Source organism: Eschscholzia californica, unplaced genomic scaffold (genome assembly GCF_041429995.1).
Source record: "Eschscholzia californica isolate CP2 unplaced genomic scaffold, dmEscCali1.0.p SCAF_2, whole genome shotgun sequence".
NCBI classification, from domain to species: Eukaryota; Viridiplantae; Streptophyta; class Magnoliopsida; order Ranunculales; family Papaveraceae; genus Eschscholzia; species Eschscholzia californica.
The window spans coordinates 37,035,853-37,053,588 of record NW_028238309.1 but is presented as its reverse complement, the minus strand read 5'-3'; the positions used below and the strand labels follow the sequence as shown (position 1 = coordinate 37,053,588).

Genomic DNA, 17,736 nt, shown 5'->3' with positions numbered 1-17,736 from the left:
AAAGAGAGGAGAGAGAAAATAAAAAATATATATTTTTTAGAGAGAGAGATGAGGGATGAAATTTTTTTTGATGTTTAAAGGTCGCGCGGCCGGAAAATTGTTCGGCCGGTGAAGGCGATAAGGTGGCAAGAAGATAAGGTGGCAGAGAGAGGTGATGAGATGGAGGAGAGAGAGGGGATGACTGATTAACGGTGTTATAACGGTAACTCAAAAAGGGGGCCATCTGGGTATTTTTGATAAAGTAGGGGGTAGACATAAAGCTGGTCATAAAGTTGGAGGCTATTTGGGAAATAACCCAAAAAACAACTAGAGAACAAAAATCATATTTGAATAACTTCTTACAACTCATAACTTCTTATTACTTCAACTCAAAGGGAAGATAGAATTCAGGGAGACCATTGCACCGGAAGTTGGAGATCAGTTTTTGGTCAAGTTTGAAATCAATTTTATGTAGAGAAAATAGTGTGATTTAGAGAAGACGAACGTGAGGACATACACTTCCATTTAGTGTAATTTTACATGACTATGATATTATATCTGGCATCGAGGAAATAAAACTATTACTACATGTTTTTAACTTATTTGCAACACAAACCGAGTTGTGAGAGGGAAAACAATAAGAAAACTAAATGTGTGTGTGTTTGCGAGAAGGAGAGAGATAAAAAGAGAGAGAATACAAAATCAAAAAGTAGGAAGATTAAAGAAAATATAAGCACATTGAAGTTATGAAACAACTTGAAGGTGTTGATTTAGAAGTATAGAAGTTGAACAACTTACCGAAGGTGTCGACCACTTTGGAAGCATAGAGCTTCAGTGAAGCATTTCATCAAACATTTCTTGAGCGAGATGTATACATACAAAGTTACAAGCACCTCCCTGGAGATCAATCAAGAAAGATCATCAGAATCAAATAACTTACTGTAATATTATTTTCTAAAGATGCTTTTAAATTGAATTCTGGAATGTAGCAGTTGGGGAACGACTATACTTGAAACTGTAATTTTTATTCTATCCATTACCATCTACTAAAGAATTCACTGAAGCAAACTTCCACAACAGAAAAGGGAAAAGAAAGAAAAAAGTGGAAAACTCTGCTACTTACTTCAAATGGTGGCTCCCTGCAATTTAGAAGATCATCAAAAATCACTTTAGAATTTCAAGCCAATCAAGAAAGATATCAGAATCAAAAATCAATTTAGAACATGAAGGATTCCTAAATACCTCCCTGATCGAAATCAAATAACCACTAAAGAGGAGAAGAAGATTTTGATGAGCTGGACAGATAAAAACTGAAAGATAGAGCGAGGGAGAGCGAGAAAGATATAAACTGATTTTAAGAGAAAATGAGAACTGTTTTGAGAGAGATAGTGGAGTAATAGTCTGGTAGAGGCCTAGAGGGAAAGAGACACAAACTTGGGAGTTCGGAAGAAGAAAGAGAACGTGAGAGTATTTGTTGAGTAAATGACTAAAGTAACCACTGCTAGGGCACCTAAATACTCAAACATTTAAACCGAATAAATTTTGGGATGTTTTCTTCCGTCAGATGCAAAATCCACACAAAGAATGGACGGCCAGACTTAATACCTCACATAACCGTCTGAGATGTTTAATATATAGGATGATAGAAAATTCAGTGAGTATTACAATGATCATAATGGCCTAAAACACCTTTATTTGACGTGATATAAGTATATAATTCTTATAATTAGGCGTCGCTTACCAATAAACAAAATCCTTTACGTATATGTATAAACAAGTGATACAAAACATCATGATGCAAGAATATATGTTGTTTAAGTTATTGTCATACGTATATCACTTCTTGTAAGACATTATCGGTATGAAATTAGTAGGTTATAATGACATATTGACGGATATGATTGTGATTTATGCATGTTGTGGTGTGATGTTATTATGTGTGTGTCATGTGATGGAGTTGGTGGAGGGTTGTATGAGTTTTGTGGTTGGTTCGACCCTCTCTACCTTCTGTTTGTTGCGATAACCGACATGTTCACATGGTAAAGGCGTACGGAGGTACGACCTAGATACAGAGTGTATGAGGTCGGTGCTAACACAAGGGTAGCCTTGTGGACTACACTCTCACACAACGAGGGTTATGGGGAAGATTCAGATGAAGGATCTGATTTTCTCGGTGGAATCAAACTTATCATATCACACTTGGTTGCTTGTTACACATTGGGGATTCCTTATCCTAACTTGAATACTGATGTGAACACCTATATGTATGTTATGGAGTTGTCTTTTTGTCTTGATAGCTCTTGTCTGTTGAGGCTTTAGGGATTTGAAAATCTACTTGCTGGGTTCTGACCCAACCTATTATTTTTCAGGTCAAGGAAATCGTGAAGTGTCACCTGCTTGAGTCGTAGTTAGCCCTTGGAGGAGTTTTCTTAGCAGTTTTCTTCCTTTCTTAGGTAGTTATTTCTTTTATGTTTCTTTCGACCCACATATCAATTATGTAGATACATCGTTTTTGTAAGAACTTAATAAAGTTTCTTTTTTAGTTGATTTATTATTACTCAAGAGCTTCATATTTGGTGTTGTTTATCTCTTTTGGTGAAAACATCGATTTTTTTTTAATGTTCTGCGGAGGAATGATTTAAATTTAGGTTTTCATGACGATCGACGTGGAAATCTAGATTTGGGGCGTTACATATTGACAAACACTTGGTGGACATTGTAAAATACTAACAAACAATACATAATAATAAAGTAGTCATTGAGGACTATTAACAAACAGATTGTGAACATTGTAAACCACTAACAACCAATATATAAGAATAAGGTAAAACCTAGCCAAAATTGACAAACCAACATCACATAAGAAGAAATCACTATATAATTGACAAACAAACAACACATAAGATGAAACAAAATATATAACAATGAAGATGTAATAAGGTAAAATCCTATCAAATATGAGCTTACTTCAATCAACCGAAAAACCCTAACCGAGCCTGATGTTGGATAACGATTTTTAAGTGAAAATAGTGAAGATAGAAGAGAGGGAGATCGAGAATTTTGGTGTTGAAACCGTAAGGAAAAAGGGGTTTCTTGAGACGGAGTTCCATTCGAGAGGGAGGAGAGTACTGGTCGGTGAAGATTTTTTTTTTCTGAAATAAGGTTAGTTTGGCAATATCCGAACTACAAAGGTCAGTTATCCAAAGTCAAAGAAAGATTGGGTCATTTCCAAAAGTCTAACATTCATTGGCTTCCCCACTCCTTATAATGGTCTAGTTATTTGGCATCTTCTATTTGGTGATGATTTTCGATAAATTTTTTTTCTCCATGACATTCATAATCTTAAAAATATTCTTGATATTTTTTGTAAGTATTCAGATCAAATGATCAACTATGCTAATCCAAATTCAAACGTATGATAATTTGTAACCTGAAAGTTAAGCAATCCTCACTCTTAGATAAATATCTTAGAGCTCAACTCTTTATAGGAGTTAATAAAAAGAATGTGTTTAATGACATTATTGACCAGATTCAGATGAAACTCTCTCGCTGCTAGAGTAACTTTTTGCAAGCTAGTCGTAATATGGTCGTGTAGCGACCGTTCCTCGATACCAGATACAAAGCTTCCCCATTTCTAAAGGCATATGCAAACGCATAACGACTTCTCAAAAGTTCTTCTGGTGGGGAAATTATTAAGGTATATGCATTAAAGCCTAGTCTACCATATGCTTGCCGAAGAAAAAAAAAATTTGATATTAGAAACTCCCATCTTGATAATCAAGCATTCTTGAGTAAATTAGTCTGGAGACTGCATACTAAACCCAATGCATTATGGGCTAAATTTCTTAAAGCTACACACTTACATAGATTTGATCACCCTGGTCCATTGAGAAATGCACACTCATGGATCTAGAAAGCCATCCGCAAACAACTAGATGTTATTTTCCCTCTAAATATATGGTAAGTCCACAAGGGCAACTCAATCAATATATGGATAAACTATTGGATACCGAATACTCAAGACTCTTTGTAATAAATATAATTCCACTCTTACCTAGGCCTCTCAGCTTATACGTGATAACATGCGGGACGAGCGTATCCTGCATGAGAATTTTAACCGAAGTATATGTTACCACATCAAATCGATTGATATTCCATTAGATGGTTAAGATACCTTCTGATGGACATTAACGCAATCCGGTAACTTCTGTGTTAATTCGATGTATCAACACACTGTCCCACCCTTTAATCACACGCAGGATGTAGAATTGAATTTTATATGAAAAGTCAATACTATTCCACGAGTATCTATATTTATATGAAAATGTTATACATGCACTCTCCTCGTACGACAACGAATTGGTAATACATTAATAATCAGCGAGAATGTCCACAATGTAACTATTGAACATGCTCTTTGCACTGCACCTTTGCCAAAAAGATATGGTTTTATAGCTTGAATAACTTCATGAAAAGACCCCATATATGACAATACACAGTAATACCATGACTAAATTCACTATAATCTTATGGTTCATTTGAAAATCCAGATGTGACAGTTGTTTCTAGCATACGATGACATCAACCGATCAAGTTATAGAACAAAAACTTTGCACTTCCGCTGTTAATAAACCAAGTTCCCAGAGTCAATACTAAGGACAACCAAAATAAATGGTCACCCCTACTCATCCATATCTCAAAGTTAACGCAGATGTCTCTTTTGTAACTGTAATGAGAAAATAAGTATTATTAATGATCACCATATTAAGTTCATTGCAACGAGCATAGTTAACCTTCAGACAACAACAAACGAAGAAAGCGAAGCTAATGTGATATTATGATGTGATGGCCGACAGATAAATATAAATTCATCAATATAGAGAGTGACAACTTGAATATCATCAAACCTATGAAGGACCATAAAACCCATTCAATGACAAACTATAACGATTATCAATAAAATAAAGCAGCTAAGTAAGCAATTCAGCGGCATTCGGTTCTCTCAGATCACAAGGGCAAACAACATTGAAGGAGATAAATCTATATAACAAATGACATATGTTTTCATGCCATGTCATAACTTTGGTTTATAAATCTTGGTCGTCCAATTCTTTTTTGTAAATCATGACCCTTCGTTTTAAACGGGGTTTTAAAGGATAATGGTGGAAAAGTGAGAATAACTACCCACTCCAAATAAACTCTCTAACTATTTTCTCTCTTTCCTATTTTCTCCCTTCAAACAACTAAATATAATCTCCATTATTATTTTTATTACTTCAATATCTGTATAAGACCCAAATATTTGATAATTTTGTATAACATAAATATAGAAATTTCTGTGCCATACGGGCACGGGCTATACCCTAGTTAGTAAAATGTTTGGAGGGCAAGATATGAAAATCGGTTCGAGTAGTTATTTGTCAGATGTATTGTAATAATACTTTCGGTTATATTAATGTTTTGAAAAACCGGAACAAATACTTCTAAAGCAACTCAAAATTACATTCCGAGTTCTTCAACCTTACACCCACACCTGACTCCTGGAGGGATAGAGTGAGACTTCTCCCTCTCTCTCTCTCTCTCTCTCTCTAAATGGCTCTTCCACTTCTAAATCTGCCAATGACATGCTCTTCCTCTTCCCACACAGAATCCCCATTTCTCTCCCTCCACCACCACCACCACCACCACCAACCTCCTCCCCTGACTTATAGAACCACCACCACCACTACCTTATCTCTGCCCCACCATAGCCAAAAAAGAAGACACAGAGAGCTTATCTTCTTCGTAGGTAAAGAAGATACAGAGCTTCGTTTTTCCACAGAAGAAGATGAGAATGAAGAGGAAGAAGAAGAAGAAGAGGAACCCACTCCCGATGACCTCGAATACATTAGCCAAATCAACCGAGTTCGTTTCCTCCCCTCTTCCATTTTTATAGTCTAATTGAAGTTACTTTTAATTCTCATAGTATTTTGGGAATGTTTAGGTGGTTGAGCTTCTAAAGAAAAACAGGGATATGCTCTTCAGTGAAGTAATTTTCTCTTTCTTTCTTTCTTTCATAAACTGAAATTCAAGAATGGGTTTTCTCATGAAGTGAAGAAAATTCTGAATTGTTTTCATTGTTTTGTACAATTGAAGGTTAAGTTAACAATTTCCATTGAAGACCCTAGAGAGGTTGAGCGGAGGAGATTGCTTGGAATTGAAGATCCTGATACTCCAACTAGAGATGATTTAGCTGATGCCTTGGAAGATGTATGTATGTCTTCTTAGTTGGTCTTTTTCTCATTGTCTTAATCTGACTCGTCTGAATCAAATGGAATCAAAATAATCTGTATAACAAGTCAGAATAAAAACATTCTGAAATCTGACTCGAGTCAATTCAGAGCTCGAGTAAAAAACAAGCATTAACCCATGTTTCGTTAAGCAATATGTCTTTTCATCACATAATATTTAGCACTTGAAGTTGAAATGGAAGTCATTTACTTTCATGGATATTAAAAAACTATTTTTTTGTTTATTTTATTATTCTATGAGTAGTTTTGAAAGAAATTTTCTTATTTCAACTTGGTTAAACTAATATCTCCTGGAATGGCGTTGCCTCTTTCTTTTTTCTTTTCGGGTTTGAAACGCCTCTAGATAAAGTTCTGTCTAGCTTCCTATATGATGTAAAAGTAACCGAAATAAGTTTCAAAATATTGCCAGAGAAAGTCATGACGAGCCCGAAACTATATAGACGCACTAAGCAGAAATACGTGTTGGTCAACTTTGATTCTCATTATTCTAGAAGAACGATTTAGAAGAGCTCTCAACTAGTTCTGCTTTTTCTTTTCAACAACTTTGCAAGTTTTTGTCTCCAACAATTTATGGTTCTTGATCAACCCAATCAAGATCAAATATTGTTGTTCCTTTACTAATCCTGTTTCAGCAGAATGCATGATTTTGGCGGTTTGAGATGGAGCACTCAGGCCTACTAACAAAACCAAGTGGAATCCTAGATGTAGATCATGATTGTTATTTGTTCATATAAATTGAAATGGTTGGTGATTGGTGCTAAGATACAAGTTTTGCCACTACCTCCTGAAATTGAGCACCAAAACTAACTATAGGACTAAGCACCACCTATTAGTGCCTACCTAGAAGGCTAGAAGTAGTTCCCTAATAGGATATAGGAACATTAAGATAACACAGTAACCAATGTGACTAAATAGAATACCTTCAGCTGTCCTGGTACAAGGAAGAGGACACCCCTTGAAGTCTTCCGGATCCACAATATTCTTCATTAGCTATGTAATTGTTGCTAGTGCGCAAAAAGATTTCCTATCCCTTTCATTGCCAATACTATTCTGTACAAGCATATCATATTATCCTGAACTTGTTTGCAACTCAATTTCAACTTAAAGGTTTTCTTCCTTTTGGACACGTTACGTACTTATGTAAAACTTACCCACTCATTTATCACTCCACTGGGCCTATAAAGAGAAGTGATTACTTATTTCTGCTTATCTTTGCCTTATAACCTATGTTAAAACCTGGGATCAAATAGCGTAATGCAATTTTGTCCAATAACAGGTATTAAGAGGAGTTAAAGCTCTTGGCCTGCACTACACGATTCACGTTGAAGTTACATGTTAGCATATAGTGATGCTTATAGTTTAGATATCTTGAATTTTTGTAGGTAAATGAAGGAAAGGTTCCCAAGAATCGTGCCGCTCTTCGGATGCTTGCTGAAGAAATGGTTAATTGGCCGAATCTAGAGGTATTGTTGATGTTTCGTTAATATAGCTCTCTGCTCATTGAAAGGAATCTATGATTTCTTTTGTTGTTGTACTTATTGTTTCTTCTCTTGTTTGTTCATTAGCAATCATGACTTTTCTTTTATATCTATTACCTAGGAATTGGGATGGTAGAAAATACTCACTTCCCGTAGGATTGTCAGGTATGTCGACTTGTCGAGTTAGTCAGAGAAAAAAGAACACAGAGTAGTCGTACTCTAACATTTTATCATGTATAATATAAAAAAAGATGTGCTTGGATAATTTCAAAGAAAGAAACTTCATTATCTTGCTCGGCCATCTGGTTAGGAGGACTCGTAGTTGATAATTTAAAGGTAGACAAAGAGCTTTCAAACGATATTTCTTTATGAATAAGTTACCATCTTAGAAATGACCATTCATTTTATTAGCCACGTCATTCTAGTCTAGTAGTGTCTAGTTGGTTCAACCCACAAACAGGCAGCAACATGGGCTTGGGTCCGGTCTAGGCCAATACCTCCGAAACTATTGGTCTGACACAACCCTTGTGGGCCTGGGGTTGCCCCTTCAGTGTGAAAATACATTTTGACAAAATCTGATTACGTGTTCTTACTATTCAATAACCTATATGACGTCCACCTACTTTTTACTGTTGTAGTAGTCTGAAATCCTCTTAAGCCCATGAGGTCCACATATCGAATCTCGGTGGAAACAGTTTATTATCAAGATTTATCCCATGTAATTAAGGTAATAAATAAAGTAGTGGTAGGATTAGATGGGTTTTCAGGCCCCCCCTAGAATGGCCTTAAGGGTCTTTATATGCCCGTTAGGGCCTGAGATGTCTTAATTGGGGGTTATAGGTTCATTGAATTCATGATGTGTTCCATATTATATTCATGTGTGCCATGTAAAAAGAAACCTATTTAACTCTTCAATCTAAGTAATGCATACATAATATTATCATCTATGGAATAAAATAGCTTGGTCTTTTATCTTTCTTGACTAGCGATTCAGATTTGATTTAATCAAAGACATTAGACGGTTTAGATTTTTCTTTAGCGACCTTATTATGGCTACGACACTTTCTCCTCACCTTAAACTTTGCAGTCTGGATTAAAAGAAAAAGGGATGGAGGGGGCATGGTGGATAATTTGAGGCAAAATGTAGGGAGCTAATTTTTTTATTATATTTTAATTAACTTTGGTAATTCATTTTCGCCCTCTAAATATGATCAACTCACCAAAGATGCCATTCAATACTGGACCTCGATAAATACGCTAATGAGTATCATGGTGTTCAACTGATCATGGTCTCATATCTCCCCACGTTATGCGAAATATGTACAAACTTAATACTTGCTTGACCTCAATAAATACTCATTAGCGTAATGTGCGAAATAGTACTCTCCGTGTCCTATGGAAACGAGTTACACATAGTATATTCATAAATTAAGAGAAACAAAATCTTGTAATATAAACGTCTTTAGTGTCATGATGTTAATTGAAATTTTTTGGTGTTAAGACATACACGTGCTTAAAACTAGTTGCTCTATAATATTAGGGAAGAGTTGTGTAAAAACACACATAAAACCACGTAGGACCTACTATTAGATTATTGATCTCTGGCTAATGCACATGGCAGGCCTTCCATTAGGCCTCCCCTAGCCCAGGGCTCAGTATGCTTAAGGTTGGCTCAGGATTGGGCTTAACCTTGGCCTTAAAGCACAATTCATTCTAGATTTAAGGGCCCTGTAATACCATGATGGGACACCTCACTATGTGGGCTCAGGCTGGCGTGTGGCCACCTAGCCTGACCCCACTATTTATGGGCTATCTGGCGCAAACACCCTTCCGCTGGGCGTTTACTTGTACCAGCCAGTCGATACCTCTGTTCTAGATCAGCCATTTGCATATGTAATGGTTAATTATCCCAACTGATAATTTTGATTGAAACGTTAAACGGGCTTCATATTTAGAGTTTAGACTAAATAAGAAAATGATACAACTGATCATGAACTTTGATTTCGATGGACACCCGAACAAATTTCAACATACAAATATACAATGTTCTTTATTATATACTTTTTATACATACAAATATGTATACTTTGAATGTGTACATATATATATTTATTTTGTGTATATATATATTGTCGATATCCACTGTGCATTTAGACATGAATAGTGATTTCGATCGATAGAGAAACCTACAAGTAGGTACATATTTCAGTGGAAATAACATGTTCATTTCGTCTACCATGTAACTCAAACTTAAGAAACAAAAAAGATTTTGTAACCTTATTAGAATACTAGACCTCTGATTTTGATTACTTTTATGGGGTTACAAAATGATATTAGTTCCTTGAGTAAAATAAAACAAATGATCGTTAACATTTTTTATAACATCTTGCTATTTTCTTATACGAGGGTCTATTAGAATGCCATTATTTTAATTTGAACACTGTGATTATGGTTAGAACTTGGTTACTTGTTTTCTACCGACTAACAAACAGTTCTAAGGGTACATGGCAAAAAACATGATTTTCTAATGAAGGAAGTAGTGGTGACGGCGGAGACATTACCTAGAGAAGGATATTGTAGCATGAGCACAAGGACAGTATATTGATTATACTCCCTATTAGGCTATGATGGCGCTGGAAAAATTTCAAATTGGGTACAGATGAACGCTCTAGATGTAATGTTAGTTTCCTGTATTGACTAGGTGTAGGGTTATTACAGAAAAGAAAATCTAATAATCGAAGTTGGAGAAAATATACTATTGTCGCCATTTTACATCCAGGGAAGAATAATTACTGAATCCTGTCTACAGAGATTAGTATGATTCTGTCAAATGTGTGTTTATAGGTGCGGAGTATTATTTCTAATTCACGCTTGTCAATTAGGTTGAAGCGACAAAAAAGAAACCTAGCAAGTCTCTTTATGCAAAGGCAACAGACACTGGTGTAGATCCTAAAGTGGCCGCTAAGAGACTCAAAGTTGATTGGGATTCAGCTGCAGAGATTGATGATGATGATGATCCTGACGAAATCGACGTTCCTTCAGCTGTGGTATGTTTCTTAGACTCTTAGCTCCTGCCAGCTTTCTTATCGAATATTCCAAGGTATCAGTTTGGAAATCGTCATACATGGAGTCGTATTATACACAGGCCTTCTAACATTTTAAAATTTGATACATGCCCCTTAACATCTTATGCCTATCCAAGTAACCAGCAGTCCAGCAGGAATACATTACATCTATTTTTCGAAAAACTAAGACTACTAAGACATTCACAAACACAAAAGTACGAGTAAATCCATGTATACGTTAGCATGACATCAAAATCACCATAGTCTTAAATAACCCTTGTAATACAATTTCTTGAAAAGTAGGTGTGGGAACTATGAAACAGCAACGTTTAAAATACAAAATTGATTCAGTACCAGAATTAAAGAAATGTCCAAGCGATGAAATGTATCTTTTTTCGGTTTCTGCATAACCAAAAGCCTTCACCTTATGTTACTTTTTCTGTTGTGGCAAGTTTTCCTAGTAAAATATTTGCGTAACGTGATTTATGATACAGGGATTTGGTGCACTATACTTGGTTTCAGCATTTCCAATTATCATCGGAGTCTCTGTGGTATTGATCCTTTTCTACAATTCTCTGCAGTAATATTCATGTCATCAACTCTTTCTCTGTAATTTTATGTATAATCTTCCCTTTCCTTGAGTCTAATAAAAATAGTTCTCGAACCGTCTGATTCAAATTTGGTGCATATTTCTTCCGAGTCTTAACCAATTCGTAATTCTAACTTTAATTGTAACAAATTTTATATTTTCTTATTGGAAATTAAACAATTTCCTCTGTTAAATTAAAAGTAAAATCTACTGAATTTTCACAAGAATAAGAAAATAATATATGCATATATACATATGAGAAAAACAACATAAAAAAACTTTAAATTACGTAAAAGAGTCCAAAAAAAATGAAATTATATTTTGTGATTTAATTACAATAATGTAATGCGACTACGAAAAAATAATGAAAATTAGAAAATATTATTACAAGATACCTTTTCTTTTTTTAAATAACATTAATTGAAGTAACATAAAGAAAAGAAAAAACTTTATGTAAAATCCTTTAGATATGAGCAATTAGCACTGGGCAGCCAAAAATGGGAATTTTTTTTTATGGAGTTTCAGGCTAGCGTACTAAGGAAAAAAGACAATCATTCTTCGGCCCAAAACCAACTTTTTCCGAACCATAATATCCTTCCGCTTTGTGAAGTAACGTAAAATCTCGTGAATCTCTGTAATGCATTCTAATTGTTCATAATGTATCATTAACTATAATACTTTAGGCATTAATATTGCGTGTAGTCATAAAATATTATGAGAGATGGCAATGAATTATGATAAAATCTTATTTTTCAATCTTTTTTTAAATAACATTAGTTGAAGTAACATTTGTTATTCATACTTGACAAGAAATGAAATAAAACCATCTTATGTAGTAGTGATTATATTAACTAAAACCAAGAGGCAACCCTTGGACTCCAACACATCAAGTGAGATGGGGTACAAATGAAGCAAAATGATAAACAAGCCGAAAGTCTTGTCCAAAATCAAACCGGTCAGAATGTTTCCTGGCCAAAATCAAGCCGGTCTAAATGTTTCTTTCTCATCTTAGAAAGAGAAACCAGCTGAATATTTCAGCTGTCCCGGCAGTCCGACATACCATTTTGGTTTTGATGTAGGCTGAGATATTCGGCCGGTCTATCATGGCTGTAAGTGATGAATATAGGGGAAAATAAACTGAGTATAGAAGAAGGGTCCAAGTCAAAGTGTGTGAGTTTCCTTTTGTGGCACTCAAAAGGTGGTGTTGTTACAATATTTGATTCCTGGTGTTAAGCAATCCCACATTGGGGGTGAGACGGAGTGTGGTGCTCCTCTTATGAGGTTAACATCCTTCCGTAGTGATGCCTTTTAAATCCGTGAGGATCAGGTGTGTCAAAACAGACAGTATCACTAGTAGCCCAGAAGGTTAATCCGCACTATCCTATAACACGTTATCAGCACTATTCGTTCTCTTGTGATGTGGTCTTGGGAGGGTGTGTTGTAAAGCAATCCCACATCGGTGGTGAGATGGAGTGTGGTGCTCCTCTTAAGAGGTTAAGCACCCTTCCGTAGCAAGGCATTTTAAAACCGTGAGACCCAAATGTGCCAAAGCGGACAATATCGCTAGCAGCCCAGAAGACTAGTCCGTACCATCCTATAACAATTCCAAGTATTTGTCTTGATTTAATTATTCGCAGCGTCTTGTTTTTCACACCTCGATAAATATGTATCTTTTGAATTCAAATTTAATGAAGCGGGTTTACATAACTAAGTACAGTCATGGGGCCTAGGGACGAGCGTGCACACACACACGCACACGAACTAACCACCTAAACTTTCTGTTGAATCAATTAGAAGTTGAATAGTAGTTGTCTGATCTACTTTATTATATACAAGTCTTATAAAGTATTGTACTTTCTTACATCCCCTTATGGGTGCAGGAATATAGTTGAATTTTATTTTAGGGCAATAACATATAGGATGTGATAAGTATGGGTAGTTAAGTTAGGAAGAGAACCTCACCTCACGTTTGCACCAACGACTTTCTCATAATAATATTTGAAAATTAGTTTCTCTCAACATCCAAAAACTAAACCCTTTTCCTCTCATCTTTCATTGAAAAACAAACCTTAAAATTTTAGAGAGAGAGAGAGAGAGAATTAAGAGATCATGGAGGCCACTTACAATAAGAAGAAAAAGTGATGGTACCCACGTCTTCTTCTTACCATTTTCTTCACTTATTTCTTCAATAAATACTCTTATTAATCAACTATTCCTTCATCCATCTTCATCTTTAATTCTTCTAATTAATCTTCCCAATAACATGTCTGTGATAGAACTATCCCCTGCGAATCCACCCCTTCCTCCATCTTTCCATCAAGAAGACGAAGAAGAGGACGAAGCATTCTTATTTGAGTTAATAGACGATGGTGATGTTGACGAAGAAAACTGCATCAGTATCGATTGTTTACGTTCATCTTCTTCCAAATATCTTAACCATTTATACACCATAAACGATCTTTCTAGTCCGCGACGATCGATTGCTGCTAGAGAAATATCTGTTGATCCTATTTCCGTTACCAAGACAATGACCACACAAAGAGGTGGTGGTGGTGATGGTGATGGAGAAGGTGGTGGTGGCGGACGTATAGATCGTAATCCATCAACCTCGAAAGCTATTTTCGCTCCACTTGCTAGAAAAGATTCATCCAACTATAAATTTCCACCACCATTACCTCTACCATCTTCAAAATCTAACAAGTACACGAGTTGTAGTCTTCCATGTTCTGCATCATCTTCGCCTCGCTCAGGTCCACCTCCTCTCATCAAGAGCAGCAAACAGTGGAGAGACCAAGCACCTCCTCTTCCACCATCAATATCACATTTAGCTCGTCAACGTTCCGCTACTGTTTCTCCTTTCCTGATACAGCGCCAAACAAGTACTAGTAGTAGTAGTTTTGCTAGAAGCAAGTCTTGTGGTGAAGGTAGGTTATCTTCGCCCTCCGACGAATTCGACATTTGGTCTAAACCATTAAGTTATCGTCAACCCGAGAAACAAATACACGTCGTATATAATAACAACAATACGTCAACCTTCGAAAAGTTTGGAGATTATGGAAGAATTAGTAGTAGAAAACTAAAGGGTAAAGAAGTAAGAAACCCTTTTGAAGAAAACTTCAAGTGTGGTGCTTTATGCTTGTACTTGCCAGGATTTGGCAGAGGGAAACCAGTTAAACCAAGAAAACATGAGCAAAATCAAGATCAAGAACAAGAACAAGAACAAGAATTTTATGGAAAACATGAGGTGGTAATGGCAGCAGCAGCAACAACAAAGCATGTTGTATCAAGGACAGTTTCATTAGAGAAATTTGAATGTGGGTCATGGTCGACCTCGTCGGGCTTGATAAGTACAGATGATCAAGTAGATTCGGCCCGTTATTATGATCTACCGTTGGAGTTGATACAGAGTTCAATAAACGATACAGATAATCCAGTTGCCACTGCTTTTGTTTTCGATAGAGAGATAAAAGGTGTATTGAAGAACAGTACGTCTAGACGGGCCGATCAGTCGAGAATCTCTCAAGAATCATCGTCTAATCGACATGTTAGGTTTTCTACATCAAATCCACAACCTTCTTGCATTACGCCTCGGTTGCGTAAGGCTAGGGATGAGTTTAATGCATTTTTAGAAGCACAAGGTGTATAGTATTTATATGTGAATTACTAAGATGGATAACAACATATTATTTGTGTCTCCTGTGCTCTACTATTAAATACATACCAACATAGTTAGAAATTTATTCCAATGTATAATTATTATGTTAATACAGTTCTATTTTGATGGTATTATATACAAGAAAAACATTCCGCCGATATCTATGGTAAAAGAAATACATAATTACCATCATCTTCGAGAGGGACAGCCACAGGTTTCGTGGGCGAGTTTGGTGTGGTGCTCTGAGGGCATTTCCCACATAGTTTTCAGTTTTGTGGCTTGGATAGCTCTGAAGCTCGCTCTGAAGACCAAGGCAAAACTAAATTTTTTGTTGCCTCAATCAAAAAGAAATTTGTAATTAGAAACCCCAAAGTCTAAACACTGCTTAAACTCATGAACATCATTCACCAAATGTACATTCATCTAAACACTGCTTAAACTCATGAACATCATTCACCATTAGTTAGAATAAAAAGTTTTAAATTATCCAAAATCTTGAGGTGACGTTCACGCGAGTACTATTTTTATTGTATTAGCTACACCTCCGAACCAACTCGCCTACCGGTAACTTGTGAGTTGCATTGACTATATTCTCAATATAAATAATTAATCTTATATACATTCGAATTATAAAAAGAATAGTAGTGTAAATCTTATTTAAAAAAAAAAAAAGAGAACTCTTTATATCTTGAAACATGTTCACCTTTACATTCGTATAGAAGTCAAGGAAAGAGATTGATTGTAGGCTGAGTTAAGAAAAAATAGTAATAAGTATAGTATACATTTATAAGAAATTGAAATAAAGAAGAAGACATAATAATATGGAGAAAAATGACTCTGACAAAGTTAATGGGAATCAACATCAAATTATAAAGAAAATATAAGATATATGTATATATACATAGTATAAAAAATGAAACAAGAAAAGAGATGTAAATTTGTAGAGGAAAATGACTCTAACGAAATTAATGAAAGTTAACATCGAGTTTACAAAGAGAAAAGACTAAAAAAAGAACTGATTTAAAAGTGTCAAAAAAACATAATATAGGGCCGAAACGATAACTACTTACATAAGAAGGAGCATACACCAATTTATGAATAAAAACAAAAACAACTAGCAGGTTGTGGGAGTCGAACTCAGAACCTCTGACGTGCACAACCATATCACGCAGGGGCGGATCCAGGATTAAAACTCAAGGTATGCCGAAAATATTATAGAACGAAAAACAAATAAAAATATCCGAGTATTACACAATCAAATATTCTAATGTTTTAATTACAACTCAAAATAAAAATCTCTTTCTCGTCCAAGCGTAAATTCATTCTCCTTTTACTCATTCCCGCTTGATAATATCTTGATCGTCGATTGTAGTAAACACATCTTTCTCCACAAATGTCACTAAACAATCATTAAGCCATGGGTTAGACATTCGATTTCTCAACTCATTCTTCACATATTTCATAACAGAAAATACTCGTTCAAGACTTGCGGTAGCCACCGGTAATGACAAAGCTAGCTTCAAAAGAGTGTACACCAATCCAAATGTCTTGTGGTTTTTTCTACGAACAAGAGTCCTACATAGATCTAAAATACCTTTCAAGTTCGAAAAATTATCGTCCGTCTTGACACACTCAGTGTAAGTCTCAAGTTGGCTAGATAACTCCTTATCACTAACATCCTTAAAATCATTTGAGTAGAATCTTGCCAACCCCAAAAGTGAATTAAGGTCAAAATCTTGAAATGAAGAACAAGGATTCGAACATGCCACACAATTCAACAACTCAATATTTTGCAGTGTAAATCGATCATCCAACTCTTTCATTACAAAATCTATGACAAACAAACAATATAAGAACCTGAATTATTGAATTATTGAATTATTCAATTCTAAATTCGAATTATTCAATTCTAAATTCGAATTATTCAATTCCTATTCTCAACTATTTAATTATTTACTTCATAAAAAAAAAAACTATTTAATTATTCAACTCTAAATTCGAATTGAAGAATTCTAATTCAAACAACTATCAAAACAATTATTCCTATTTTGGAGATCCAATTTGATTGTTGGAGAAAATTAAAAATATTATTACCTGTGACAATTTGGATAGGGAAATGGTCAGATGGAGATGAGATTTTGGAGAGGGAGAGACAATTTTGGAGAGGGAGATGGAGATGAGATTTTGAAGAGGGAGAAACAATAGAGGGTTTAATTTTTTTTAGAAAGAAATAAAGGGAATATACGTAGGGTTTTGGGGTCTGGGGATAAGTAGGTTTTGGGGAAAAAACTAGAGAGAAAAAAATAGAAGAGGAAAAAGTGACTTTAAGTGTAGAATCTGGGTTTCGAACCCACGACTTGTCGTATAAATTTCCACACCCTTACCACTAAACCAAGTTTGTTTTAGGATTTCAGGGTTGTTCACGGCATGTATGGCAGCCCTCTAAATCCGCCCCTGAATCACGTTCCACCGTGCCAAACCTAGTTAGATCTATATAATGGCTACAGAAAATTACTTATTTCGGTTAAATGCTATTCAGATTTACAACTATTCAGAACCTATTTGAAATAAGTTTCGGGCCTGTGGGGGCACTTACGTGGGTCCGCCCCTATTCATACTCTAGTAATTAGGATGTACGCATATTTTGAGAACTCAACATTTGTATTTTGTTTGGTTAAAA

General features: G+C 35.4%; 2 protein-coding genes across 2 annotated transcripts; both read left to right on the top strand.

Moving 5' to 3' along the window:
* Positions 1-5,427: 5,427 nt before the first annotated feature.
* CEST (death domain associated protein) lies at positions 5,428-11,490 on the top strand. Its single transcript, XM_086658864.1, has 6 exons — positions 5,428-5,883; positions 5,963-6,007; positions 6,115-6,228; positions 7,652-7,732; positions 10,630-10,794; positions 11,307-11,490. The coding sequence occupies exons 1-6, from the start codon at positions 5,572-5,574 to the stop codon at positions 11,394-11,396; spliced, it is 807 nt and encodes a 268-aa protein (XP_086514990.1). The 5' UTR covers positions 5,428-5,571; the 3' UTR covers positions 11,397-11,490.
* Positions 11,491-12,499: 1,009 nt separating this feature from the next.
* Positions 12,500-15,203, top strand: LOC147557668 (uncharacterized). Its single transcript, XM_086658863.1, has one exon. The coding sequence runs from the start codon at positions 13,665-13,667 to the stop codon at positions 15,045-15,047; it is 1,383 nt and encodes a 460-aa protein (XP_086514989.1). The 5' UTR covers positions 12,500-13,664; the 3' UTR covers positions 15,048-15,203.
* The last annotated feature ends 2,533 nt before the right edge of the window (positions 15,204-17,736 follow it).